Source organism: Myotis lucifugus, unplaced genomic scaffold (genome assembly GCF_000147115.1).
Source record: "Myotis lucifugus unplaced genomic scaffold, Myoluc2.0 scaffold_8, whole genome shotgun sequence".
NCBI classification, from domain to species: Eukaryota; Metazoa; Chordata; class Mammalia; order Chiroptera; family Vespertilionidae; genus Myotis; species Myotis lucifugus.
In genome coordinates, this window is record NW_005871056.1 from 13,189,679 (window position 1) to 13,217,318 (window position 27,640).

Below are 27,640 nucleotides of genomic sequence, written 5' to 3' on the forward strand. Positions count from 1 at the left end.
GGTCAATTGCATATTACCCTTTTATTATATAAGATAGAGGCCTGGTGCACGAAGTGAGGGCTGGCTGGTTTGCCCTGAAAGGTGTCCCAGATCAGGGTGGGGGTCCCGTTGGGGTGCCTGGCCAGCCTGGGTGAAGGGCTGAGGGCTGTTTTCAGGCCTGCCCACAGCCCCTTCAGTGTGGGGCTCCCCACTGGGGTGCCTGGCCAGCCTGGGTGAGGGGCTAATGGCTGTTTGCAGGCTGGCCACATCCCCTTCAGGGTGGGGGTCCCTGCTGGGGGGCCTGGCCAGCCTGGGTGAGGGGCTGATGGCTGTTTGCAGGCTGGCCACATCCCCTTCAGGGTGGGGGTCCCCACTGGGGTGCCTGGCCAGCCTGAGTGAGGGGCTGATGGCTGCAGGCTGGCCACAGCCCCTTCAGTGTGGGGCTCCCCACTGGGGTGTCTGGCCAGCCTGGGTGAGGGGCTGAGGGCTGTTGGCAGGCTGGCCACATCCCCTTCAGGGTGGGGGTCCCTGCTGGGGGGCCTGGCCAGCCTGGGTGAGGGGCTGATGGCTGTTTGCAGGCTGGCCACAGCCCCCAGCCACCCAAGCTCCCAGTGGAGGCTGGCTGGAAGCAGGTATCTGGGATTTATTTTTCTTTTATAATTGAAACTTTGTTGCCTTCAACAGAGGCCAGAGCCAGCCAAGGCAGGCGGGAAGCTTGGCTTCCTCCATTGCCGGGGCAACCAAGCCTCCTGCTTGATCCAGCTCTGTGGCTGCTGGCCGCCATCTTGGTTGGGTTAATTTGCATATAGCCACTGATTGGCTGGTGGGCGTGGCTTGGGGCATAGCAAAGGTACAGTCAATTTGCATGTTTCTCTTTTATTAGATTAGATACTAGAGGCCCGATGCACAAAGATTTGTGCAAGAATAGGCCTTCCTTCCCCTGGCTGCTGGCACCGCCTTCGCTCCGGCCCGGAGCTGCCTCCTTTCACCTCTCGCCTTCTCGTCAATTTGCATATTCCCTCCTTATTGGCTGTGGGCGCCTCCATCTTTATCACAAAGTGACAGTTAATTTGCATAGTACTCTTTTATTAGATAGGGTAATCTTGACCAAGCAGGTGTCCACTTTTTTGTATGATTTTTGGCACTAGGTTGACAAAATACAACTTGTGAAAAATGTTGATTGCACAAAGTTTCGCAGTGTTCTTGACTGTGGTGAGCTATTTTCAGTGAAAGTGCAGTTGGTCAGCCTGATGCCACCAACATACACGCTGGCACAGTGAGTGGTTTTGAATACCTCAGGAGAATAGGAAAGTGATGGAAGAGAAAGAGGATTTGGTGAAGAATTTCAGCTTCGAGGAGTGTGGGTGAAGCAACTTCTGCTCTCAGTGAGGCTGTGGCATCTCTCCCGGTGAACTGCAGAATCTCCTGAAGGTGGTTTTATTGCAGTCAATTTCCAATCTTGAGGAACTTGAGCTTTTTTTGAAAACAAATGCCATCTGGTACATTTATTTCAGAAGGTAAGAAGAAAGTGCTAGGACTTAATACTTCCAAAGAAAAGCTAATACTGCTTTTATTTATTTTTATTTATTTGTTGTTGTTAATCCTCACCTGAGGATATTTTTTAAAAGTGATTTTTAGAGAGTGGAGGGGAGAGAGGAGGAGGAGAGAAACACTGATGTGAGAGAGACACAGTGATAGGTTGCCTCCCACAAGCACCCCGACCTGGGGGTGGGGGCAGGGATCGAGTCTGCAACCAAGGTACATGCTCTTGACCAGGAATCAAACCTGACACCCTTCAGTCTGTGGGCTGCTGCTCTAACCAGTGAGCTAAACTGGCCAGGGCTAGCTAATACTTTTACCTAGAAATTGTGAGGGTGATTTAAACTCAAATCTTTGCTGGTATACCATTCCAGAACCCCCAGGGCCCTCATGTAATGCTGAGGAGTGCATGGCCTGCTACTTCGTGTTCAAATCTATATACCATATAAAGAAGGAAATGCTCCACACAGGCTTCTTTGATTAAGGATGATGCTTTGGACATTCTTCTGGAGCGTTCAGTTACAAATATCTGTGCGGTCTTTTGGCTTCTCTACTTCCTTTTGTAGCCTTTATACCGAGGAGTCGCCACAACCTTCAATGCACATCAGCTGATGACAAAGCATCTGAGGTGGAGTGTTGACAGGAGACTGTACTTTGATGAAGGATTCATGGAAGAGTTTACCATAAAGGCATCTGCTGCACTGGTTAGACTTGGAAAGAAGTGTCACTACAAATGATAAATGAAATAGGGAAGAGATGCCTCCTGAAATTTTCTGCCAACATTAAAGGTTTTGAGGAAGTGACTATTCAAAGCAAAGTCTTTCATTTTGCTAAGGAGCCTGGAGTAAGCAAAGTGAACAGTAAAAATGTTGAAGAATTACTAGCTCACTAATGAAGAGCAAAGAACTTACTAAGAAGCTCTTTAAAATTGATGGTCGTTATTGGTCTGAGGCAGGGGAGCTCCATTATCGAATGCCAAACCTTTAAAACACAACTACAGGCAGAATCTTAGGCCGTCGGGATCTCTAAGATAAGGCATCGAGGGAATGCAAACAAGTGTTCATTTTGTGTTTTTTTGTTTTTGTTTTTTGTTTCAGCTTCCAAAGATGGTTCTTAACCATCTACTTCTGGAGTATGTAATGCCAAGGAGGGACTGTCCGCCAGTGTCTCAAATTCGGACAGTGGGTAAGTCTCTGACCATTGCTCCCTCACTCCTACACTGGCTCCCTCTTGCTCAGTCTCCCCACCCCCATGCCCTCTGTCCACTTCCCTCCTCTTGCTTCCAAATGCCACTCCTCAGGCAACTCTTCATTGGGATCTAACCAATTAAAAAAAGGCTTTGTTTACTGTGTTTACTAAATGTCAATTGCACTCAATATGTATCTTCCTTCACACATTATTTCACCACCTATTTTTATTTCAAAGAAGTGAACTGAAGCAAGGTGCAGTTTTTATCTAATACTGCATAATATTGTGTATTCTACACAAATATGCCTACCAATTAGCTCACTGACAAATAATTAGGTAATTGATGTTTTAAATGCTTTCTATGATACAAAAATCCTTGCTAAATACTAAATGGACTGTTATGTGCTTCAGTAATTGGTTGAAGTTCTTGGACAAGCAGAGACATGTAATTTTTTCCATTTAAAGTAATGGAACGTGGTGTCCTGCACCCCCAGATCTGCTTTCCAGCACTCTCTCGGGAACAGATTGGATGTGGGTAAGGAGACGCCTGTGCATGAAGTGCTGCTTTGGGAGCTGTCGAGTCCACATACTGTAACTGTTAGTGTCTAGAGGTTAGAGTAAAACAGAGGTTCCCTGTTGCCGGACTCATCTATCCAAGCTCCTCACTGAACAGACGAGGATGCAGAGTGGGGCCTGGAGGCGAGGAGCTGGGGCCAGTCGCGGTCAGTGCCGACCGAGGACAGAAGCTGATGACCGGGCACAGGGCTCTCTTCTTCTCCCCTCTGTAATTTCCTTTTTAAAACACTAATAGTTCTCTGGTTTGGGGAGCACCATGCCCTTTAAAACTTTCCAATTAATGGCCAATTACAATAAAAGGACTCTTTACCTCGCCCTGAGCTTGGCTTATTGTAGGAGACTCAATAAATATTTTTTGGCGAAATCAGAATTCTGAGGTCAAACTGTTAAAGTTCATCTTGGTCACTCCTCTCCCGTGAAGAAACCCAGCGGCTCAGAATCACTTCCTGTAACCAATCAAAACAAAAGACCAATAAATTTCAAAAACAGAAATGAAAGAACATGCTAGGCATGTGACATCACAGCTACTTTTCACAGAAAGCTATTACATAATGAGGACATATGTTCCCATTTCTTGTAACTGGACATTTGGAGGACAGTGAATGTAGCAATATAAACTTTACATGCAAGTGGTATCTACCGTAACTGTGGAAAGGTTTTGAAAGCTAAACTTGCCTCAGCTGAGGGATTCTACTAGCCCCTTCCAGGATCAGAAGTGCCAGTACAAAAGCTCCTATTTAACATCGGAACCAAGTCTACGATGGCGCTGATATATCCAGGTCAGCACTGAGAGGACAGAAATGGATCTGGACTGGCATTTTATGAAAAGTTAACCTAGTGGGGATGGCAGGACAAACTGAAGGGATGAGACGCTGGGGTCCTCGAGCAGGTCTGCAGTGGGATGGGGCAGTGAGACCCAGAGGAAGGGTGCAAGGTTAGAGAAAAACAATGAAGTACTGGATGTGGAGGAGGGTCAGACAGGGCGAGAGATGGAGATATTCAACACTGGATGACTGGACAATGAACTTGGCAGTCCTGGCAGAGAAAGCGACCAGGGGAGACTCAGCTCAACAGAGAACCCCAGAAGCCAGATGAGAAGTTCAAGGAAGGAATGTCAACAGTGACACTCCTAGCTTCTGAGAATGCGACTGAGGAGAGGTCTGGCCTGGCCAGGGGGTCCCAGGCCGCCTGGGACGGCAGTTTCAGCTGGTGGTGAGGACAGAAACCAGATCACATCGCAGGTATGGAGACAGCAGGAATTAAGGGGGAGTGAGAGTGGGTTTAGCAGGGAAGGCCCGAGAAAACCTTCTTTCCAAGGCAAGATGGGCTCATTCGTTTTCCTGGGAGCACGTGATCCAGAGGACGCGATGCAATGGACAGAATCTTTGGGATGAACTGAATGACCTCTAAGTTACACACCTGAACTTTAATTCTCTTCATGCATTCTGGGGATTCCATTTCTTTGTCAGTCATGGTAGAGGGTTTAATCAGATAACACAGCAGGAGTTCCTATTGAGAAATAAAAACATCTCCATATCCCACAAAGTAATAATACAAATCTGAGTGTGTCAGCAGGAAATGCAGTCTCCACTCCCGCTCACCATGTGCTCCTGGAAACATCACATAGCACAGCAGTGTCCTCCTGGGAGCATCATAGCTGGGCTCATACTTTAGACCAGTGGTTCTCAACCTTCTGGCCCTTTAAATACAGTTCCTCATGATGTGACCCAGCCATAAAATTATTTTCGTTGCTACTTCATAACTGTAATGTTGCTACTGTTATGAATCGTAATGTAAATATCTGATATGCAGGATGGTCTTAGGCGACCCCTGTGAAAGGGTCGTTCGACTGCCAAAGGGGTTTCGACCCACAGATTGAGAACCGCTGCTCTAAAGACCTACCATTTAGATATTGTTGACATGTCAAGAGAATGCAAATAAAGTAAATAAAGTATATATATATTGGTTATAAACATAAAATTTAATATGTTAAATGTTTGCTCAAAAAGTCTATACTGTTTTGCTAGAAACAGTATAGACTCCCATATTTCTATAGGACAAAACTACTTTTCCTAGGCTACAGCCTAAGCAACTGCCCTGGCATTGAAGACAGCTGTCACCTGGCCCCTCTGGACTCGCCAGTCTCAGCTCTCACACTCCCAGCAGCAGTGGGACAGATGGGAGGGGGCCCACAACTTGTTTCAGTTAGCAAACTACTGAATCACAGAGAACACACAGAGCGTCCAGCCTTTATAGTCCTGGTGACTTCCTCCCTATCTTGATGGCAGCAGGAAACAGAGCACAGCCGGGCAGTCAGCTGGCTCTCCGTTCGAATCCCACTTCTGCATTTGAGCTGCATGATCATGGATTTCTCACTCAACATCTCTGACACTTTGATTCCTCACTTTTAGGATGAGGATAAGAAATGGTGGTGAGAAACATGCAATGTGTTTATAGCAATAAATATTAATTCCCTCCCTGCCTTTTCAAGAGATCTGCGAACTTTGAAAAGAAACGTGTCAATGTTTGGACTCCTTTGTGAATGTGTGGGTGAATTTTTGAGCATGTGCTGGCTGTGCTTACCAAAGGCACCCCAGAGAAGAAAGGCAATGCCCACCAACATCAATCACTATGGGAAACTTCGAAGCTCAATTCCTGGAGCTTAGAACCAGGTGGTGGTGGGAGGGACATAAGGGGGAGGAGAGCTTCTAGCCCAATCTTCCAGAACTTCACTGGTACAAACACTTTGAAGTTTCTCCAAATGACTTTTCTATTTCTACTACATTTAAGAAGAAAAAAAAAATCCAACCATTTAAGTGACCGATAATGCCAGAGCTGATGTTACCTTGGAGACATTCACTGAAACTCTGCTCAAGGTAGCCAGTGACTTCCAACTGAAAGGTCTTCGAAGAGAGCCCTCAAAATGGTCATCAACTAACTCAATAATGACAGAATAACTGGAAAACACACAACGGGAGTTTTAAAAATAAAACATATGAAATCAATCCATTTAAAAAGAATATTGTTTTTCCTACCAAGAACAAAGCTACAAAAAAATGTACATCATCTGATCCTAATTTCCCTAGACTGCTGAGAAAGTACTAATGAAAAACTCACACTTCATGTTATAAAATTTTAGACTGATTTCAACACATATAGGAAAGGAACAGAAATATTTCTCCCAATATGAAAGCTGAGAATTCACTCAATGGTTTGGATACTAATACTCACTGATATTAAGATGAACAGTTACTACATAGAGTAACTCAACGTTTAATACTAAAAGACAGATTATCATAACCATTTATTATTTTATATATAGTATAACACTGTTGGTGGATAAGGCACAAACGCATAGTATTAATCCTTATCAGGCCAACAGGAACATGACTAATTGATTCTGTGGCACTAAAAATTAAAGTGGAGGCCAAAAATGTCATGTCCCTTTAAGTCGCTGACATTTAAAAAACCACTCCAGCCTGGCCGCGTGGCTCAGTGGCTGAGCATCAACCTATGAACTAAGAGGTCATGGTTCGATTCCCGGTGAGGACACATGGCCAGGTTGTGGGCTCAATCCCGTGTGAGGCCAGAGATTCTCTCTCACCATTGGTGTTTTTTTTTCTCTCTCTCTCCCTCTCCCTTCCTCTCTTAAATCAATAAAAATATATTTAAAAAAATCACTCCAAACCTTGCATGGTAAAATGGAGGTCCTTTTCGATACAGCACTGCAAAGAAAAGGAAAGAAAATGTATAACCATGTGAAATAAAAATCTTATTTTATTACTTAAGTTTTTTCCTGCTCCACAGAGATACAAACACCCAATTAGCTATATGTGGGTAATCTGCAATATGCTCTGTAGTCTATTTTTAAAATCCAAACTGTTTTTCCCCCTGGAATGAAATGCAATTAGTAAAGCAAATCTGTTGCCAAGATCCTAACACTCTCCTCCCATCCCACCCCACAAATGAATTCTAAAGTCAAGTAAAAGTAATTCTTATCTTGCTGCTTGTTTTATACTCTCTGGAGTGAGCGCTTGAAAGTGTATTAAGAATGTGAAATTTATATAAAGTAGATAAACATTTTTATTTCTTAAATATTTTGTTGATTTCAGAGAGAGAAGGGAGAGAAACATCAATGATGAGAATCATTGATCAGCTGCCTCCTGCATGCCCGCTAGTGGGGATTGAGCCCATAACTTGGATAAGTGTCCTGACTGGGAATCGAACCCTGACCTCCTGGTTCATGGGTCGATGCTCAACTACTGAGCCACACAGGCCAGGTGTGGATGAACATTTTGTTATTCGTGTCAAATCAATGTAATTCAAAGTGTCTGAGCTAATGTGGCCAGTACCGACTTAGATGTTGGTGCTAGATATGAACAAGGCTCATGCCTATTTTTAAGAAATTCAAAGTCAAGTGGGGAAAAGAAATCACAAAACCATACACACCACTCAGAGATCGGTCTGCCCTACTACAGCAGTGCCCGCTCCCATGCGTGAGGACATGTTCCAAGATGCCAGTGGACGCCTGAAACCAAGCCCCTATATATATGTTTTTTCTTACACATACATACCTGTATTAAAGTTTAATGTACAAATTAGGCGCAGTCAGAGATTAACAACAATAATTAATAATAAAATAGAACCATTATAATGGCTTTGGGCCATTATTAAGGTAAAATAAGTGTTACTTGAACACGAGCACTGTGATACCCCAACCGCTGATCTGACAGCTACTAAGTGACTAATGGGTGGGGATCATCTACAGCGTGGAGACGTGGAGACGCTGGACAAAGGGATGATTCATGTCTTGGGCGGGATGGAGCGGGACAGCAAGGGACTTCATCATGCTACTCAGAATGATGCACAATTTAAAACTTATGAATTATTTCTAGAATTTTCCATTTAATATTTTCAGACCGACATTGACCACATGTAACTGAAATTGAGAAAAGCAAAAGGTCGGGTAACAGAGGACCACTGGTAATTCAGTGTGTGGAGGTCAGGAGCTGCTGCTGAAAGCATGGGGCCAGGGACTCTGCCCCGAGGTCCTGGAACTGCGGGAGCCCTTCGGAGGGAGGCGAACACCACACCTCACCGGGTAGAAAGATTAAAGGAGACGAGAGCAGGAAAGCACCGAGGCAAGCTCTGGTCAAAGGAGCCAGCACCACGGGAGCTTCTGGGTGGGAATGTAAAGAAAGGCTCCCCCGTGGCCCCCGTGGCTTCCAGTCTCCTTTTCACCACTGGGTGAGCAAGGTCAACTAGCCGCGCAGCTGCACTTGATTTGAGATCCCTATCACTTGTTCCAAGTACTGCTCCTGGAATGAAATTTGATTGACAAGATTTATTCAAGGAAGAGTTTCCCTGATAAGATGTGAATTTCATAACGGCCCTTTGTCATGAGTCATTAGCTCTGTAAGCAGAAACAACTGTTAAAAGAATGTCCTGGGTTTAACCCGGGCTGGCAGTTCTGAGGTACATGTGATTAGGTCACTAGCCTTCAAAACTAAAATAATATTGTTAAAAACCAGGCACTGAGCAGCTGTGCCTGGAGAAGGGGTAAAGCTTAGGAAGCGTTCCTCCCATCCCAGGCTAGCACTGCTGGTGAACCCTTGCTAACGCAGGAACTGGGAAGACACCCTTCGTGTGGCTGCTGGGCCAGAGGCCTGGTCTCACATTAATTATACAAGCGGCTCCAAGTGCATGATAGGCCCCAGCTGTGGCAAAGGCCTCCGGGGAGTTGGGAAATAGCAGTTGATTTATTTCTTTTCTTTTCTTTTTAGAAAATCCGCCTGCTTGTCCGTTCTTTCATTCATCCTTATAAGGCAGTTTATTTTTAAATTAGGAAAGTTCTTGCCCGGCCGGTGTGGCCCAGTGGCTGTGTCGACCAATGAACCAGGAGGTCAAGGTTTGATTCCCAGACAGGGCACATGACCAGGTTTCAGGCTCGATCCCCAGAAGGGGGCGTGCAGGAGACAGCCAATCAAGGATTCTCTCTTATCATTGATGTTTCTATCTCTCCCTTCCTCTCTCTGAAATCAATTAAAAAAAAAAAAGATGTTGTTTTACAAAGCAGGTATTGTTACCCATGTTATATGAAGAGCAAACGAAAGCTTGGAGAGATGAAGAAACTTGCGTAGAGCCAGCTGTGACCCAAAAGAGTGCTCTTTCCATCACCCCATGCCACCTCTTAATGCATCACTGTAGCCTTATCCACTGGAAAATTCTACTCAAATTTCACCCATAAATTGAGAAAGTTGGAGAAGACCTGCCAAGCATTTGCACTGAGTGGCTATTCTTTTGTTTTTCTTTTTTTTAAATCCTCACCCAAGGATGTGTTTTTATTGATTTAAGAGAGAGAGAAAGGGACGGGGGGAGAAAGAAAAACATGGATGGGAGAGAGAAACTTCGATCAGTTGCCTCCTGTACCCACCCTGACCAGGGATCAACCCTGTGACCTTTCAGTGTATGGGATGATGCTCCAATCAACTGAGCCACACCGGCCAGGGCCTGAGTGGCTATTCTTACAGGAACATGAAAAGGAGAACAGGGCAGGAAGCCAATGAAGAAAAATGAAACGGGCACATCACTTATTTAAGCAACGTGACCTGTAGCCAACACAATGATCTGGAAACCTAGCAAACTAATCTCAAGCTCATTCTGAACATTTGTGCGGTAACTCTGAGTTAGGATATTTGTATCTGAAATCCAGGCATGGAAGAAACAAACCATTTATCTTAGCGATATGGGTGATTCCTAACCTTTATTTTAAATTGTTGGCCCCTTTGAGAATTTCATGAAAGCTACAGACTCTTGACCCAGAAAAACACACCAATCTATAAACACAATATTTTGAGTAAAATTTCAGGCGGTACCTTCCAGCCCCTGAAGACCATCGTCTGAGTCTAGGTTAAGCACACTCAACATTAGAGCACTTAAAGATTTAAAAGACTGAACTGGCTTCCTTTGGGGACTGACAAGGCTCAAAAGCATATGGGACAAGTAGCTGACAGAGCTCAAAAGGCCTCAAGGGCCAGGACTTCTGAGAAGGCCTCTCCAATATCTGGCCTATCTTCCCAATATCTCCAGGGGGCTTGCTTAATGTGTCCAAAACATTAAGCCAAATACCTAGGCATTCTCCCTGATTCCTCTCTTACCCACAAATCTCACATCCATTCCATGTGCAGGGCTGGCTGGGCTCAGCTTCCCTTACTAAGTCACTCTGCTTCATGTTTGCGCTCCTGCAGTCTTTTAGTAAGAGACGAGAAAGAGGATCCTATTATATTAAGTCACTAAATTTAAATCACTCAGTTGATCTAAATCTCCTAAGACGTCTAATCAGCAGAGTAACATCCAAAGTCTCTGCCAGGCCCTAGGGGAGCCGGCCCCAGCCTACACTCACTCTCCCCTGGACCTCTAAGTTCCAGACACAGTCTTCCTGTGGTTCCTGCCGCGGTTGTTCCTGCCTCCGGGCCTTCTCAATTGCTGTTCACTGTACCTAGCACGTTCTTCCCCAAATTCTCAAGGGAACTGCTCTCACTGTGGCCACATATTTTCAGAGTGCTTTCCTGACCCCTTTACCAGCTCCCTTGACTCTGCTCTATTTTCCTACAATACTTACAGCACCTGCAAATGCATTATGTATTTGTTTGCCTGTTTGTCTCCCCCTCCAAAAAGTAAGTTGTCCCATCAAGGCAGCTTTGTGCTTGTCTTGTTCACGTCTGTGTTCTTGGCCCACAGGAGACCTTTAGCAATTCTCTGTTGAATGAAGTGCTTACATGGCTCAGACTCCTCACTTCAAGTAAAGATCAGTGGAGGAAGAACTATGTAGAAGTTTCAGAGTCCGGGCTCCAACATTAAAAGCCCAGCTCTGTAAGTTACTGGCCCTGAACACTGTTAGGGGCAAATGACCATTCCCCCAAAACTGCAGTCTCCTTCTCAGAAAAATGAGGTTAACAGTACCCATTGCCCAGGACCGCCGTAAGCATTACATGAGCTAATGAATGCAAAACACTCACTGCAATGCTTGGCATGTACTGAATGATCAATCAGTGAGCTGTAGTTATTATTATAATGACTATTCTCATTTGCCAGATGAGGCAACTGTGGCCCAGAGGACAAGGGACTGCCCTATGTAACATGACCACATGGCTACTGGGAGGTGAGGGTAGGGAGATGGGGGTGCTGTAGGTTACAGAGCAGACAAGAGGAGAAACCTGACGTGGGTCTGCAAGCTTCTACTCCTGGGCTTTTCTCCTAGATTGTTCTTTCACTCACTCTGGACATACCCTAAACCCAATCCAAATATCCAGTATTCTTATTTAAGCCAGAAGGAAGCACCTCTTAGAAAAGATGAGCAACAGCACATATAACCAAATCTGATTTTCATCCTAGGATCTGATGCAAACCCTGGCTCTCACACCTACCAAGCCACGAATTACTTACGTAGGTCTGTTCCGTACTTAAGTCCCACTTTGGGCACCCAGCCCTTGCTCCGGAAGTAATGGTATGCCATATAGGTAGTCCTGAATGTGGGCTGAACTGCCGTGAAAACTTTCCAGAGTTTCATAATCGTTAAAGGCTCCTAAAGTTATTGAACAAAAATAGGCATTATTATGTATTTACTCACTCATCATTCATCCAGTGAATCAACATGTGTAAGTGTGAAGCTGGAGCAGTGAATAAAACAAACATGGTACCACCCTGGCCAATGTGGCCAAATGGGTAGAGCGTCAGCCCGAACACCAAAGGGTCAAGGTTCGATTCCCAGTCAAGGGCACATACCTGGGTTGCAGGTTCGTTCCCCAGTCCCAGTCGGGGGGGGAGGGGGTGTGCGAGAGGCAACCAATTGATGTGCCTCTCTCACATTGATGTCTCTCTCTCCCTCTCCCCCTACCGCTCTCGCTAAAAACCAATGGAAAAAATATCTTTTGAGGATTAACAACAAACATGGTACCCAGAACAGTACCCAGAACAGAAGGACTTAACTAGAAGAGCTAGACATGTGCTGTCCAATGAGGTACCTGAACTGTAAAATACACACAAAATTTCAAAAGCTTAGTATAAAAACAACTACCTCCATAATTTTGGACATGTTGGGTTACATAAACTATATATTATAAATTAATTTCACCTTAAAAAAACCACTTTTTAATGTGGCTACCAGAAAATTTTAGATTATATATGTGGCTCCTGTCTGAGGCTGCCCTGAAACAGTGACATCTGAGTGAAAGGGGGTGGTGGTGGCTGGGGAAGAACATTCCAGGCAGAGGAACGAGTACATTTGAACGGGGGGCTCAAATGTAACAAGTCCACAAGGCAGCATGTTCCAAAAGACCCTGAAGAGCAGCTACTATATGTCAGGCCATGCTCAGAAAAGCCACAAATAATTTTGTAAAAGCTTTAGAAGAATGCTCCATTTAGTTTTTGAAACTAGAGAATTTGTTATCTGATAGCACAAATTAATAATCCACTACTTATAAGAGAACTTTGTTTCTAATGTAGGACTTGAAGAGACTGAGAATGTTCGGTTCAGAGAACATTCTGATGTATCAATACAAAAAAAAATACAACAGTGAAAACCAGATAAGTTTGGGAAGTTTTCTGCTTCATTTCAGTGCTTAGTAAAATGGTCAATTCTTCAGTTGGTTTAAGGTTCAGTCACTCGAAAAGATTTGCTCAGTTGGCTCAGGTGAAGATTTTAATACCATAAGTATGAGTTAGAGTCGTGGTTTTTCTTTTACTTTTTTGGAGTCAGCTGTTCCTAAGGTGGAAGCTCCATATGTGTGTGGCCTTCAAATCCCACTTCGAGGAAACACTCAACCCCTCCTCTGAGAAGCAAGTCGTGTAGAGCTGAACTTCCAATTGGATAGCCCACCATGTTTCCGATGTTGAGGGTTCTATGTAGCAGTGGGAATGTTCTGACAAATTTCAGCTGAGGCCCAAGAGAGGAGGCAGGGTGGGCTAAGAATGGCCACCATCTGGGAAAATGAGTCACCCATCAGCCAGACACCCATTTTCAAACCCATGGAATACTCGTGAAAAAGATTTATATAATTAGAATCTGATGAGTGATAAAGTTATGTACTTCCAAGAACAGAATGAAATATGCCTTCTCTAGTTTATTTACTGTTCTGCTTACATTTTTCTTTTTAATTTAGATTTCATTTGAATCATTTTGAATATGTATTATAATCACATGGATCAGAATTCAAAAAGTACAAAAAGTGAACAGTGGAGCCCTGGCCAGTGTGGCTCAGTTGGTTGGGTGTTGTCGCGTGCACTGAAAGATTGATGGTTCAATTCCCATTCAGAGCACATGCCTGGGTTGCAGGTTGGTCCCCGGCAGGAGGCATGCAGGTGGCAGCTGACGGATGTTTTCTCCCACATCAATGTTTCTCTCTTTCTACCTCTCCCTCCTCTCTATAAAAATCAATAAAAAAAAAAATATTCTTGCCCTCACTGGTTTGGCTCAGTGGATAGAGCATCAGCCTGCGGACTCAAGGGTCCCAGGTTCGATTCCGGTCAAGGGCATGTACCTTGGTTGCGGGCACATCCTCAGTAGGGAGGTTGCAGGAGGTAGCTGATAGATGTTTCTCTCTCATTGATGTTTCTAACTCTCTATCCCTGTCCCTTCCTCTCTGTAAAAAATCAATAAAATATATTAAAAAAACAAACAAACGAAAAAAACAAAACTCTATTCTTAAAAAAAAAAAAAAGTGTACAGGGGAAAGTCTCTCTCCCATACGTGTACTCAGCCCTCCAATTCCTTTACTAGAAGGCAAGCAATGGCATCAACTTCTTATGGAATGACAATCTAAGGAAAGCAGGCTGCTGTACAAAATCATGTGCTTTAGAGCTACCCTGACCTTGGGTGAGTTATTTAATTTCTCTGAGCTTCAGTCACCTTATCTATAAAATTCTTACCAGATGGAAGTAAGGATTAGAAATATTGTACGTAAAGCACCTAACACACAGCCTGAAGTAGTGCTAAACACTGGTAGCTTTTGCTTTTGTTGTTAATTCTGTAGTACTGTCCTGACACAGATTTCCTGGTCATTATGTAAGATATTGCTTTTCTCCTAACCTCTGGGAATAAAATTCAATCTGAAAGGGTCAAAGCTGGCTTTTGCCAGAACAGTTCCAAATCAGGACCCAAAGCTGAACTTTGAGAAGAAGTCACTTCCTATTTTATTTAGTGAAATTACTACAACCTACTTTTAACATCAGGAAAGTTTAAAGTGGATTACATATAAATAAAACAACTTACCTTTCCAGAGTAAACACTTAGACATCCCAGAGCATAGACCAGGAAGAAGGCCTAAAACAGGGCAAGCAGAAAATGCTCATTAGAAACTATTTCACACTGCTGAGAAATTATTTTACAGATTGATTCGTTTTCACCTCAAATACAAATTAATGTTATGAATCTTCATCAAAATGGTCACATATTTTTAACAGAAATGGTTCATATAATCTTCAAATGTTAAAAAAAATCTAAGAAAATATGAATGTCCCAAACTGGTTTAAAATAAGTGAAAAATGCCCATTCTTGCCACCTTTACTCAACATCATACTAGAAGTCCTAGCCAGAGCAATTAGGCAAGAGAAAGAAATAAAAGACACCTAAATTGGGAAAGAAGAGGTAAAACTCACTACATACAGATGACATGATCTAATATATAGAAAACTCTAAAGAATCCACCAAAAAACTATTAAAACTAATAAATTCAGCAAAGTTGTAAGATATAAAATACATAGAAAGAAATCTATTGAGTTTCTATACATTAATAAAGAACTATCGGAAAGAGAAATGAAAACGAACACACAAACCAAAAACAATCCCGTTTACAATTGCATCAAAAAGAATAAAATATCTAGGAATAAATTTAACCAAGGAGGTGACTTGGTAATGGTTGATAGCTTTAATCCACATAACAATGCTTCTTGGAATTCTCATTAATTTTTAAAAGAATAAAATGGCTTGAGAACTACTACTTTAGTTTTACTCAGATCCAATCTAGAGATGCTCTGAAGATGGTGGTTTCATAGTCCCAATCATCATGGTCCACACACCACGTCCTGCCTGGACTTCTGCCAAGGCCTCTCTCTTCTTCCTTAGCACCTTACAGTCCACTCTCCACAGGAGCTAGAGCCATCTTCTCAAAACGTGAAGATTGGCCAGCCAGCGTGGCTCAGTGGTTGAGCATTGACCTATGAATCATTATGGTTTGATTCCCAGTCAGGGCACATGGTTCCAGGCTCAATCCCCGACTGGGGCGTGCAGGAAGCAGCCAATCAAGGATTTTTTCTCATCATTGATATCTCTCTCTCTCTCTCCCCCGCCCCCTTTCCCTTCCTTAAAAAACAAAAAAACAAAGCAAAACTCTTCCTTAAAAAACAAAAAGAAAAAAACAAAGCAAAACAAAAAAACGTGAAGATTCTTTCGTTTATTTGTTTGTTTTGTTAATCCTCACCCAATGATATTTTTTCCATTGATTTTTTAGAGAGTGGAAGTGGGGAGAGGAAAAGGAGGGAGACAGAGGGAGAGACATTGATGTGAGAAAGACACATCAATCGTGCACATGCCTCAACTGGGGCCCAGAACAAACCTGCAACCGAGTATGTGCGTGCTCTTGACTTTGACCGGAATTGAACCTGCGGGACAACGCTCTAACCACTGCGCAACATCAGTCAGGGCCTTTATTGCATTCCTGCTTCCCACCATCTGCAGCAGCTCTATGTCTGACCACCAGTCTCTCTAGCCGTCTTGGCTTCACTTGTCCCCTAAACACATTAAGCTCATTTCTGCCTCTGTAATTGCTATTTCCACATTTGGCATAAACTGCCCCAGACTCAAAGGTCACTTCTCAGAGGTCTTCCCCAACCACACGGTTTAAGTAACCCCCATATTGACTGTCTTCTTCAAAAGAGCACTTATTTTTGTCTGTAAATATCCTTCTTATGTGTGTCTCTACAAGTAGAATGCAAATTCTGTGAGAGCAGAAAGGTCTAGAAAGGGGTCTAGTACACTCTGGGTGCTCAATGCCTGTGCTGGAAGAATACAGAAACAGGTCCCTGGATCCTGTCCTTGGTTTAGGCCTAGAGCCACCTAGAGCAGGCCAGGCCCTCAGCTCAGTGTGGACACTGTTACAGTTCTCCTTTCAGCTACTGGTGACAGCCTTCCCAGGAGTCCTCAACCTTATTCTGATCTTTTCCCTTCCCATGGCCCCATACTTATTAATACAAAATACTTCTTTCTCTCAGATGGACACCAACAACGGCCTAAAGGTGCATGGAAAAGACCAAGTTGGTTCCTCAAACAGCCACGTCCTCCTGTCCCTTTCGTTTTCTCACTTCTTGGTTCAGATGGTGTAACAGGAAGAACGAGCTGTGAGATATGACGGATCTGGGATGGAATCTCATTAATGGCCAGGGCCTTGGAGATCTCACTTAAACTATACGACCTCACCTATAAAATAGGAATAATAATGCCTTCTTAAAGTTTTAATGAGATTAAATCTCATAAAAATTTAAAAAGCTATGCAAACACCTAACTGCTCAATTCATTTTAGTTTCCCTTCCTTTCTAAAAAATCATTCAGATATTGTAGGCTGGACAAGTTCCATCCAATTTTTGCCCAGCAGCAAACATACATTTCCCAAAGAACTGATGAAACCAATGCCTCATTTTAATCGGCCTAAAATGGCTTTCATGAATCCATGCAAACTGCTCTCAGGCACTTATAGATGGAGAGGATCTCATTTCAGTTGAGTTGGTTTTATTTAGAAGTAAGTCATCAGTACACTGGGGAGACCTGGGGAGACTGGCAATACTGTCCCTTGAGATCTCAGGGATCAGCTTTTCTTTGACAATACTAATAAGATAGAAGGATGAGTTTAACAATTATTTTAACGTTTCATATAACAGCAAAAGAGCTCTCCGCAACAGATCTCTGAGAAGCAGATCTCTAAGTCAGCTGTGGTATTACCATTCTCAATCCCTAAAAAGAACTGCTTTGTTCACCACAGCAGAGCTGTTAGTGTTCCTGACAGACATTTACGGAAATACATTAAACAGTGCAAGTGGCGTGCCAAACACGGGTGATTCTCTCTACGGCAACCTGCCAAACAGAACTGAGAAGAAGAACCAGGCTTAACTGCGTGCTCCCTGAAAACTCCCGTAACACGTTTCTGGAATGTTCTCAGGAGCCAAGCAGCTTCCAAGAATGCAGAGCAGTCTCATCGGCTATCTCCTCTTCCTCTTGCCTTTCGTCAGGGAGTGTTTGGGAGGAGGCTTTTGTCATTCAAAGCATCAACTGGTCACCCACCTGGAACAGTAAGGTTGAACCCCAGTTTCCACACCTGATGCCGCCTACCAGAGCCGAGAGGGTCTTCATGGCCTCAGCCCTCCAGTCCACGCTCCTCCTGATGCCAGCTCTGGTCCCTGCCACTCCCCTACATCCCTGCCTGTAATTCCCCGGTGCCACCACGACCAGGTCAGACCCCTACTCATAGATACGCCTACCACAATCTAGCCCTCCTGCGCTGTGCTTTCACTTCCGGGACTGAGCTGCATAAAGAGCCCGTGTCCATCTGGCAATCCCCTATTCATCCTTTAACATGTGCAGATATCACCAACTCTGTAAAATCTTTCCAGCTAGCACGTGTCCCTTTGGACTCCACCAGTTTCTGTGCAAATTCCACACCTCGTACACATCCATTTAACAAATAATTATTAAGCACCTAATGGATGTCAGGCATTGGGTACAAGGACACAAGAGGAGCAACACTGGGACAATATTTACATATCACACTGTACTTATCGCATAGAATTGTAATTACCATGGAGCTACCTCTAGGACCAGAGCAATATTCTATGTACTTCTGTATTATTAGTACTAAGCCCAGTGCCTGGCACAAAGTAAATACCCAGTGAATATTTTTGTAAAATATTGATTGCACATACCTGAAACTGAAGAGAAAGAAAACACATACAGAACAAATACATACAGAACAAGTGCTATGTTATTCAGAGATCTCATTTAAAAATGAACAATTTTCTTACACATTTCCCAGATTCATATTTGTTGGATTCATACTGTTAAAAAATAAATTTTTACTAATGTGATATTGTATACCAACTATACTTAAATTAAAAAAAATACTGATTGTGCCCTGGCTCGTGAGTCTGCTGGTTGGAGTGTCATCCTGTGCACCAAAGGGTCTTGGGTTCGATCCCCAGTCAGGGCACGTACGGGAGACAACTGATCGATGTTTCTTTCTCTCTTCCTCTCTCTCTAAAACCAATAAAAACATATCCTCGGGTGAGGATTTAAAAAAAACTGATTGTGAAAGAAAGTTCCAATTAGCTACTAAATAGCTTTTACAACTAACTTAATAATGATGATAATAAGAATAGCAGGCACTAACACTTACTGAGCATTTACTATATACCAGGCACTGTGCTGAACCCATTACAGGCATAATTTAACTTCCAGACCATCTTATAAATAAGGTGTTATATAACCCTCATTTTAGAGAAGAAAGCTGAGACTCAGAGGTCAAGCACCTATCCACAGTGCTGTCCAATACAGTAGCCATTAGCCACATGTGACTGTGATTATTTTAGTTTTTCCTTTTTATGTTTTTTTATTATTTACATATTTATTTATTTTAATCCTCACCTGAGGATTTTTTCCATTGCTTTTATTTTATTTTATATATATACACACTAGAGGCCCAGTGCACGAATTCGTGCACGGGTCGGGGGGGGTCCCTTGGCCTGGCAGGCAATCCAGGCCTATTGGGGAGCCAGCTGGCCTGGGGGGATAGGCCACGGGAGGTTGGTCAGCCGGGGGGTTTGAGGGGGGAGAGGGGCCACAGAAGGTTGGTTGGCTGGGGGGAGGGGCTGTGGGAGGTTGGCTGTGGGAGCGCACTGACCACCAGGGGGCAGCTCCTGCACTGAGCGTCTGCCCCCTGGTGGTCAGTGCATGTCATAGTGACTGGTTGACCGGTCGTTTGGTTGTAACGGTTGCTTAGGCTTTTATGTATATAGATATATTTTAATTTATATTTATTGTTGAAAGTATTACAGAAGTCCCCCTTTTTTCCCCCCATTGATCCCCTCTACCCAGATCTCACTCCCTCTCCAGGTCCATTGCTTTTAGACAGAGTGGGAAGGAGAGGGAGAGGGAAAGGGAGAGGGAGAGAGAGAGGGACAGGGAGACAAAGACAGAGAGAGAGAGAGAGAGAGAGAGAGAGAGAGAGAGAGAGAGAGAGAGAAAGAGAGAGAAAACATCAATGAGAGAGAGACATACTAATTGGTTGCCTCCTGCACACGCCCTGACCAGGGTCGGGGAATGAACCTGCAACCCAGGTATGTGACCTTGACCGGGAATCAAACCTGAGACCCTTCAGTGCGCGGGCCAATGCTTTAACCACTGAGCATACTAACAGGGCTGCTGTGTTTTAAATGTAGTTGGCACAACTGAGAAACAGAATTCTGAATTGTGTTCAGTTTTAATTAGTTTAAATTAAATAGCCACACGCAGCTAGTGGCTATTGTATATTCAACAGTAGACTAAGCTGTCTCATTTGTAAAATGAGATGAAGTAAATAATTCCAAACATCCCCTCCTGCTCTGAAAGTCTGTTCTTTGTATCACTGGCTTCTCTGCAAGGGAGGACGTGCAGACCAGGAGATCAAGAGGCTACAGAGACACAATTACTTCTCTGTGCACACATCTATGAAATCACCCATGTGGATGCATTTAATAAGCACTCCTTGCCACCTAGATATACGCCAAGAACTGTGCTAGGCACTGCAGAAGCTATCCAAGACCGGCAGGAGCGCTCCTGGAGAGGAGGCACACCCATGGACATGAGACTGAGGAAGAGGTGCTACCCTGAAGGGCAGAAAGGACATGTCTGTGTACAGTACAAATGTAAGCATAAGAAGGAAGGATTGGCACTAACCGGTTTGGCTCAGTAGATAGAGTGTCAGCCTGTGGACTGAAGGGTCCCAGGTTCGATTCCGGTCAAGGGTACATGCCTGGGTTGTGGGCTCGATCCCCAGTGCAGGAGGCAGCCGATCAATGATTCTCTTTCATCACTGATGTTTCTATCTCTCTCTCCTTCTCCCTTCCTCTCTGAAATCAATAAAAATATATTTTAAAAAAAAGGAAGGACTGAATGTCATGTGAACACAGTCTAGAGGAATTCCAAATCACAGGAAAAACATGATGCAGTTGTTAGAAAGCCACTTTTTAAGTCAACTTTTGAGAAAGCAGCTATTGTCTTAAAGAGAGCACGTATTGGGAATTCGCAGAAGGGAATACCCAGAGTTACTGAATCACATGCAGAATTGCATTTGGAGGCAGACTCTATAATCTACAGCAGGGGTCCTCAAACTACGGCCCGCGGGCCACATGCGGCCTGCCGAAAACATTTATCTGGCCCGCCGGGTGTTTTTGCCGCCGCTGTGTGCATAGGAATTTGTTCATGGTTTTTTTTTAAACTATAGTCCAGCCCTCCAACAGTCTGAGGGACAGTGAACTGGGCCCTGTTTAAAAGTTTGAGGACCCCTGATCTACAGTGTTGCCCAGTCCCAGAGACCAGTAGCTGGAAAGGAAACAGGCTGGCACATACCTCCTCTAGGCTGAGCTGCAAATACTCAAAGATCCTGTATGGATTTCTTCTGCAGATTAGTCTCTTCGTTTGTGCCGACTGAAGAGAAAGATAATACATACAGAACAAATGGAAGCACTACATTTTATACGAAGGATACTGCATTTTAAAATGAACAACTTTCTTATAAATTTCCCAGATTCACAATTGTTGGATCCACACTGTTAAAATTAAGTTTTTATTACTTATGTGGAAAAGTTTTGCTTCTCTACTTTAACATTTTATTTCCTTTCTTTGTGCCTCTTGAGTATTTCCCGTAGTGATCATTTTGTTGGTTGATTTTATGTGCTTTTTTTCATCGTACCTCGTAAGCATGTGCCTAGGTTCTTAATGAGCCATAAACCTCACTCGAAAGGCTAGCTAATATTTCTTCAAGTGGGTGTTCCACATACTCCTTAACGATTAGATTGTTTCTCATGTTTGGCCATTACAGATAATTCTAGGGCAGCTCTGACAGCGTCCCCTAAGGAAGTGCCTGTTAACCTGCTTCCCGTGCTTCTCTGGTGACGGCTAACTTCCACACTTGCGACCCGCCCCTCGGCTGTACTCAAGACTATGTGCAGGCACCACTGCATTTCTCTTTCTCCCTAACAAGGGAGGATTATTGGACCTGCTTCAATTTATTAAAATGCTAAGTTATTCACAAACTTTAAGGTTTTAGTTGAAACAGCCCTCACAACTACTGATCCAACAGGGCAGGACCCAGTGCCCGCTGGCTCCGTTGGAGCGTCTGCAGTGTGGTGTCCTGACCGCCTCTCACATAAGCTGGGTGCTCAATATGGGACTGCTACCAGTTCCAAGCAAGGGACGTCCAATGAGCCAACACCTTCTATTGGCCAGAAGCAAATGGCTTTGGAAGAAGTGATTTATTCTCTTCTACTTACTTTCTCACGTGGGGCATCTTCCTTCTCGCTCACATCACACACGACTTCCTCCACCAGCACGTACTCATCACCGGGTCCGCTCGCTCTGGCACAGAGGGGACCCGCTCGCTGGCTGCTGTCCTGACTGCCACCCTGGGAGAGAACATCTTTTTGGCTACAATGGACTTGGGACAGAGGCACAGGGACCTCTAATAAGTGTTCATCCAAGCCGTTGGCAGGTAGTGGGCCATGCCCAGGGCCTTCCTGCAGGCAGTCTGATGGCTTGCTGGGATCCTCCATACCATCTGACTTTTTCAAGTCTCCATTCATCACAGAAAGTTCCTTTCTATCTGCTGTGGCTTCTATTTTGGAAACCATTTCAGAGTTCAGCTCATCATGCAATGGAACGTCTTCATTCTGTTCTATGCAAGGATGCTCAAGTGGTTTTGTGTAATCTTCAAGGATTCTGTGCACTGTACTCTCATCCTTCCCCTGTCTTCGCATGAGCTTTGTGGCCCATTCTACACTACGACGATACCTGCAAAATAGAAATAGTGTTAGCAACAACACTTTTAGAATAAAAAAAACAGACAAAAAAACCCCAAACCCACACACACAAAAAAGACAACAGAACATGTAGAAAAGATGAGAAGGTAGTAAGCCAAAATATTTACAGTGGTTTTTCTCAATGGTGGGCTATAGGTAAATGCTTTCTTTATACTTTTCTGCATCCTCTAACTGTTCTACAATGAACATGTATTACTTTTGTTTGCTTTTATTATAAAGCTTCACTTAACTTGCTGAATTAAAAAGAATTACCTCAGTTTAGCAAAGTATGACAATTTGTGTAATTTAAAACTGGTGGACCAAATGATTTTGGTAAATATAAAGAGAAAATGGCCACCCTTTGTCAGAATTTGTTCTGTATTATTTTCAATTTTCAGGTATTGCATTTTCAGATATATCTTCCATTCATAACATAAAGAGCCTTTGTCTAGTATTGGAAAGCAAAAATGAACATTTCAATATTTTTCACAGTACCTCCTAATATCTCCACTGCACATGAAAAAAAATGATTACGATTAAGTACATACAGCCAAGCATCCTAACAGAAAAGGCCCCTTCTTCCATAATAATTTTTAAACTATATTTTAATGAGAAAATACGTGCTTAGTTTCTTAAACTTGAAGGCAAGCCCTGAACACCTCCCGGTTACAGAATTTACAGCAAGACAACAGGGCTCTGCTCTGCCGACTGTCGGCACCTAACGATGCTGCTGGGATGGTGCATGGAACGTGAGGCCACGCCACGTGTGGGAAATCTGGTCTGTGGGAGGCCAAAGACTCCGTGAAACTCAAGCACTCTGGCCTCTACCTACAGCGATTAGTGTAAAAAGCACCCAAGAGGACACACGGCTTGTGAGAAGTCAGGTGTAATTTTAGTCTTCACCTTGAGTATTTTGTCTGCATAGGGATGTCTGACTCTGTCATAGCTTATAAACTGCTACATCCCACACACAGTTAAACAAGGAAGGTGGCTTCTGCAGTATTTGAAAAAGAGATCTGTGGCTGCTTAATCCTAATTCATCAGAAGAATCTCCAAACTGTCCACATCCTGTTTATTCTTCATGGGGATGAACATGCATTCCCATATATTGGGAACAGTCTCTTAGATTTAAAAATTAAAACCTGGCAAGGCTACTCTAACACTGAAAAAACAGGATGATGCAGCGATGACATGCATGGACTCTGGCTTGCACATTTTGTGGTCAGCCCTGATCCTGACACTTATAACTGTGTGACAAAGCCAATTACTTAACTTCTCTCTGTTTCAGTTTTTCCACCCATAAGATGGGGAAAATGGTACTACTGCCTCAGAAGGATCACATTATGTACTACTTTTTATACTCGGGGCAAAAAAATGTAGCTGCCCATACAACAGCGAGATGTCTTTCACCTGTATGAAAAGTATGGTCACTGGTGCATGCAGGGAAAACTTTCACCTGAGAGATCTAAAAAGAATCTCTGCTCTTCATATCACTTAAAGCATTGGTTTGATGCTTTTATGGGTCTATAAATCTTCATTTGAACACAAATTTTTGTGTCAATGTATATTTTTCTGGGGAAGGGTTCCACTTTTATCAAATTCCTTGACTCAAAATATACGAAAGAACCACAGAATGAAAGATTCAACAGTTCCCTGCTTTGAGCAGAAGATCTGGAATAGAGAGAGACAGCACACACAGGTCACTGCTCTGCTCTTTGCAAAAAAGTGGCCAAGGCAGATTGAGTGCAAACCCTCACTCCATCATGGTCTTGCACTAGTTACGTACCTTCCTAAGGTTCAGTTCTTCTGTGAACCAGGGGTAACTGTACTTCCCTCACGGGGTTGTTGCAAGGATTAAAGGAGACAAGACATGTGAAGTGCTCAGGATATAGCAAGTGCTCAATAAATATTTGTTCCTATATGATTGTGGGGTTTTAAGGGAGACTTGAAAAATAAAAATATTTTGACTCAATATGTATCACACTGAAATGCAAATGACATCTTAATGAATGGAGATGTGCACCTTAATTAACTGCTCTTCGAGGGCAGGGCAGTCACGTGGGGACAAGCATTGCACATCGCGCTCTGCAGCTGGCACTTCCGCGAATCTCAGCTAAGCCACTAGCACCTCCAGCCTCTTTTTGCTTTTCTGACAAATGCCAGAATCATGCCTGCATTTCTGTCTCAGAATGACCTGATGTTCATTTCTGAAAGCGCAAATGAGACAGTGGCTATAAAAGTAAGGAGAAGAAAGCCTCGAAGTAAGACTGATGATGAAAACAGCCAGATGCACAGATGACTAAGACATATGGCATATGGGTCATAGAACAGGTGTCCTCCAATTGGCTGGCAATGCCTTCAAAAGCCAAATCCTACTGCAATTAACCCCAAACACTGCTGGAGAAACGGCAGGAAAAGAAAAGCGAACATCAGAAAGGGGAGGGCGGCAGAAGGAAAAGGTGTCAGCGGCTCTGATTAGAAACGGTAATGAGACTGATGAAAAGCAGACCCATTTTAGGGCAGCAACACAGATGGTGCCACTTGAACACGCCTCAGCTACTCGTGTTTCTATGCCTTGAGCACACCTCTTCCATTTCCATAGAATGCCCTTCTCTACCATCTTATTGCTTAATGCCCCTTTATCACTGGGAGTTCACAGCAAACTGGTTTTGAGTCCGTCTGCTTAGGTCCAAGTACTGGCCTTAAGCAAGTTTAACCTCCTCTGGTTCTGTTTCCTCACCTGTCAGAGACAGAAAACAACAGGACCTACCTCACAGGGGGGATGGAAGGATTTATGGAGACAACGCATAAACATGTTATTAGCATGGTACCTAGCACAAGGAACATATTAAGAAATGCCAGCATACAAAACTGTATTATTCTCATTATGGTCAATTCCTTTCAGGCTCTGGAGCTGGACTTTCTGGCTTAATCTCATGTAATCTTGGGCAAGATAACTGCAGATTCCCATGCACGGGATGGGAATGACTACACCTACCTGAGGGGTTTCTTAAGAAGATGAACTGAGATGATACAGGTATACAGACCAGTAACTGGCACTGTTGGAGCAACCAGAACCCATTGGCCATAATGAGGAGGACGGTGATGTGGCCACAACCAGAAGCTAACATGAGGCGTGGGGGATCCTCCCCTCGAGCTGTCTGAGGGAGCACAGCCCTACGTGCCTTGATTTTGGATTTCTGGCCTCCAGATCTGTGAGAATAAATTTCTGTTCTTCTAAGCCACTCAAGTTGGTGGTACTTTGTTAGGGCAGCCCTAGGGAACTAATACAGGATCAATAACATTCTTGGAATATTACTCTGCAGAGGTTACAAGGGATAACCCTCAGGTAGGCGACATTCAGAAACTTACATATTCAAACTGGCTTGATGTCACATCACCTTTACTGCCAGCCCAATCAGGATACAGCTGAGGGGCAGGCTTCTCTTCTGTTTCTTGGTCTTAGTGTTGGTTGCAGCAACCTGCCTATAGGCAGCCCTCCTGGATGCGGGTTCTGCTAGGTTCTTAGCTAGCCCCTCCCACAGTCTGGGGCCCTTCCCCTACGCCCAGCCCGCAGTGTTAGCCAAAGCAGCCACTGAGATCTCCCTGGTGCCACTGCCTCCCAGACACTCATCTGGCCACGGGGTGACTGGGCATGTAAACAAAAGAGGCTATCAGATCCTGTCGAACATGCAGAAGCAAGATGAGAAATCACTGTGGGTTGTGTGGTTTTAAAGGCTTCCTAGAGGAGTTGTAACTCAAGCTCCTCCTCAGGGATGATGAGGATTTAGATCAGTGATGGCGAACCTATGACACGCGTGTCAGAGGTGACACGCGAACTCATTTTTTTGGTTGATTTTTCTTTGTTAAATGGCATTTAAATATATAAAATAAATATCAAAAATATAAGTCTTTGTTTTACTATGGTTGCAAATATCAAAAAATTTCTATATGTGACACGGCACCAGAGTTAAGTTAGGGTTTTTCAAAATGCTGACACGCCGAGCTCAAAAGGTTCGCCATCACTGATTTAGATGGACTAATGTAAGTCAACAAGATCCTAGCAAGGCAACACTAAGCGTTGGGGCTGCCAAGAGGAACCGACATGGTCCCTGCTCTCCAGGAACTGACTTTCTAAGTCTTGGTGTGCGACAAACCGTACAGTGAGGGGCCCCAAAGCAGACTCCATGGGAGCTGGAGGAATGACCCCCAACCCGGCGGAGGGAAAGGTGGTGGTGAGGAGAGGAACTCTGAGAGAGCGACCAGTAGGCCATGCGTGGAGTGTGGAGAAATAGCCAGCTGTGTGCATGGCTGCAGGGTGAGGGAGAAGTGTTCCAGGGAACAGCGTGAACAAAGCCCAGGGGAGGGGTCGCACTACGAGTGGACGAGGAAGAGCCTCGGTGAAAGCCTCTTCCTCTAACCCTGCAAGCGTAGAGCGAGGAGAGGGGTCAGGGCGGATGCCCACACAGCACAGGAAGCCAGTTGTAACGTAAGTCTAAGCACCTTAGCTCTTAAAGACACACACATTACGGGGTAGTTGTTCCTATTCTGGAAGGAATTCAACTGGCAAAGGCTTTGGTTCAGGATTATTTAAAAAAAATAAACTTCGTACATTTCAAATATTATTTGATTCACATTAAATTCAGACACATTTCAAAGACTATTCCAAAAAGAAAAAAAAAAAAAAAAAAAAGGAAAGGCATGAACTACCACATCAGAAAAGGTTTCCTAAAAATAGACCCGATTTAAGCCATAATTTTGACCAAGGCTGCAGTTGACCATGACTTACTTCTTTGATGTGATTATAGGCATATTTGTCTTCATATCTGTAACAACAAAGAAACAAAGAAGTTCTATTAATTCAGACAAATTTTCCTTAAGGAGAAAAAACACTGGAAACCTAGAAAACACTAAGAACATTCCAACATCCACAAAATCACACACCTAAAAGGCTGACTGTCCAACCAGCAATGGCAAACGTGTGCTTTATATGCCATCAATCCCTGCACTCAAACCCCTGGCAGGCGCAGCTGACCAATCAGTGCTCTTGCTGGGCTCAGATGTGACCTCGGCATCCTTCTCAACTCAACACTGCAGCTAAGCAGGATGGCATGCAGAGGAATCCTCCTGCCACCTCTGAATGCTCATGCTCTCAAGTTTCAGGTGAGAATACAGAGACCCTAAAGCTATACACTTTAGCCTCATTGCCCCGTGCTACATAAGCATCTGCGGTGAAAGCTGTGCCTGTAAGAAAGGGCTGTTA

General features: G+C 43.9%; 1 protein-coding gene across 5 annotated transcripts in view; it reads right to left on the bottom strand.

Moving 5' to 3' along the window:
- Nucleotides 1-27,640, bottom strand: part of TSEN2 (tRNA splicing endonuclease subunit 2) — a 41,472-nt gene that overhangs the window by 8,406 nt on the left and 5,426 nt on the right. For 3 of the 5 annotated variants that reach the window (XR_001347084.2, XR_002828003.1, XR_001347083.2), the window contains exons 3-11: nucleotides 27,167-27,203; nucleotides 21,853-22,369; nucleotides 20,930-21,007; nucleotides 14,552-14,602; nucleotides 11,728-11,866; nucleotides 6,971-7,007; nucleotides 6,128-6,239; nucleotides 4,702-4,791; nucleotides 3,593-3,728 (exon numbers count right to left, since the gene is read on the bottom strand). Coding sequence is in view for 1 of the 5 variants with exons in the window: in XM_006083823.3 (XP_006083885.1) it covers nucleotides 3,669-3,728; nucleotides 4,702-4,791; nucleotides 6,128-6,239; nucleotides 6,971-7,007; nucleotides 11,728-11,866; nucleotides 14,552-14,602; nucleotides 20,930-21,007; nucleotides 21,853-22,369; nucleotides 27,167-27,203 (1,121 nt within the window). In the remaining 4 variants the exon portion in view is untranslated. Of the gene's footprint in view, nucleotides 1-1,709; nucleotides 3,729-4,701; nucleotides 4,792-6,127; nucleotides 6,240-6,970; nucleotides 7,008-11,727; nucleotides 11,867-14,551; nucleotides 14,603-20,929; nucleotides 21,008-21,852; nucleotides 22,370-27,166; nucleotides 27,204-27,640 lie in introns of those variants that run through there. The other 2 variants (XR_002828002.1, XM_006083823.3) reach the window with 2 other exon arrangements.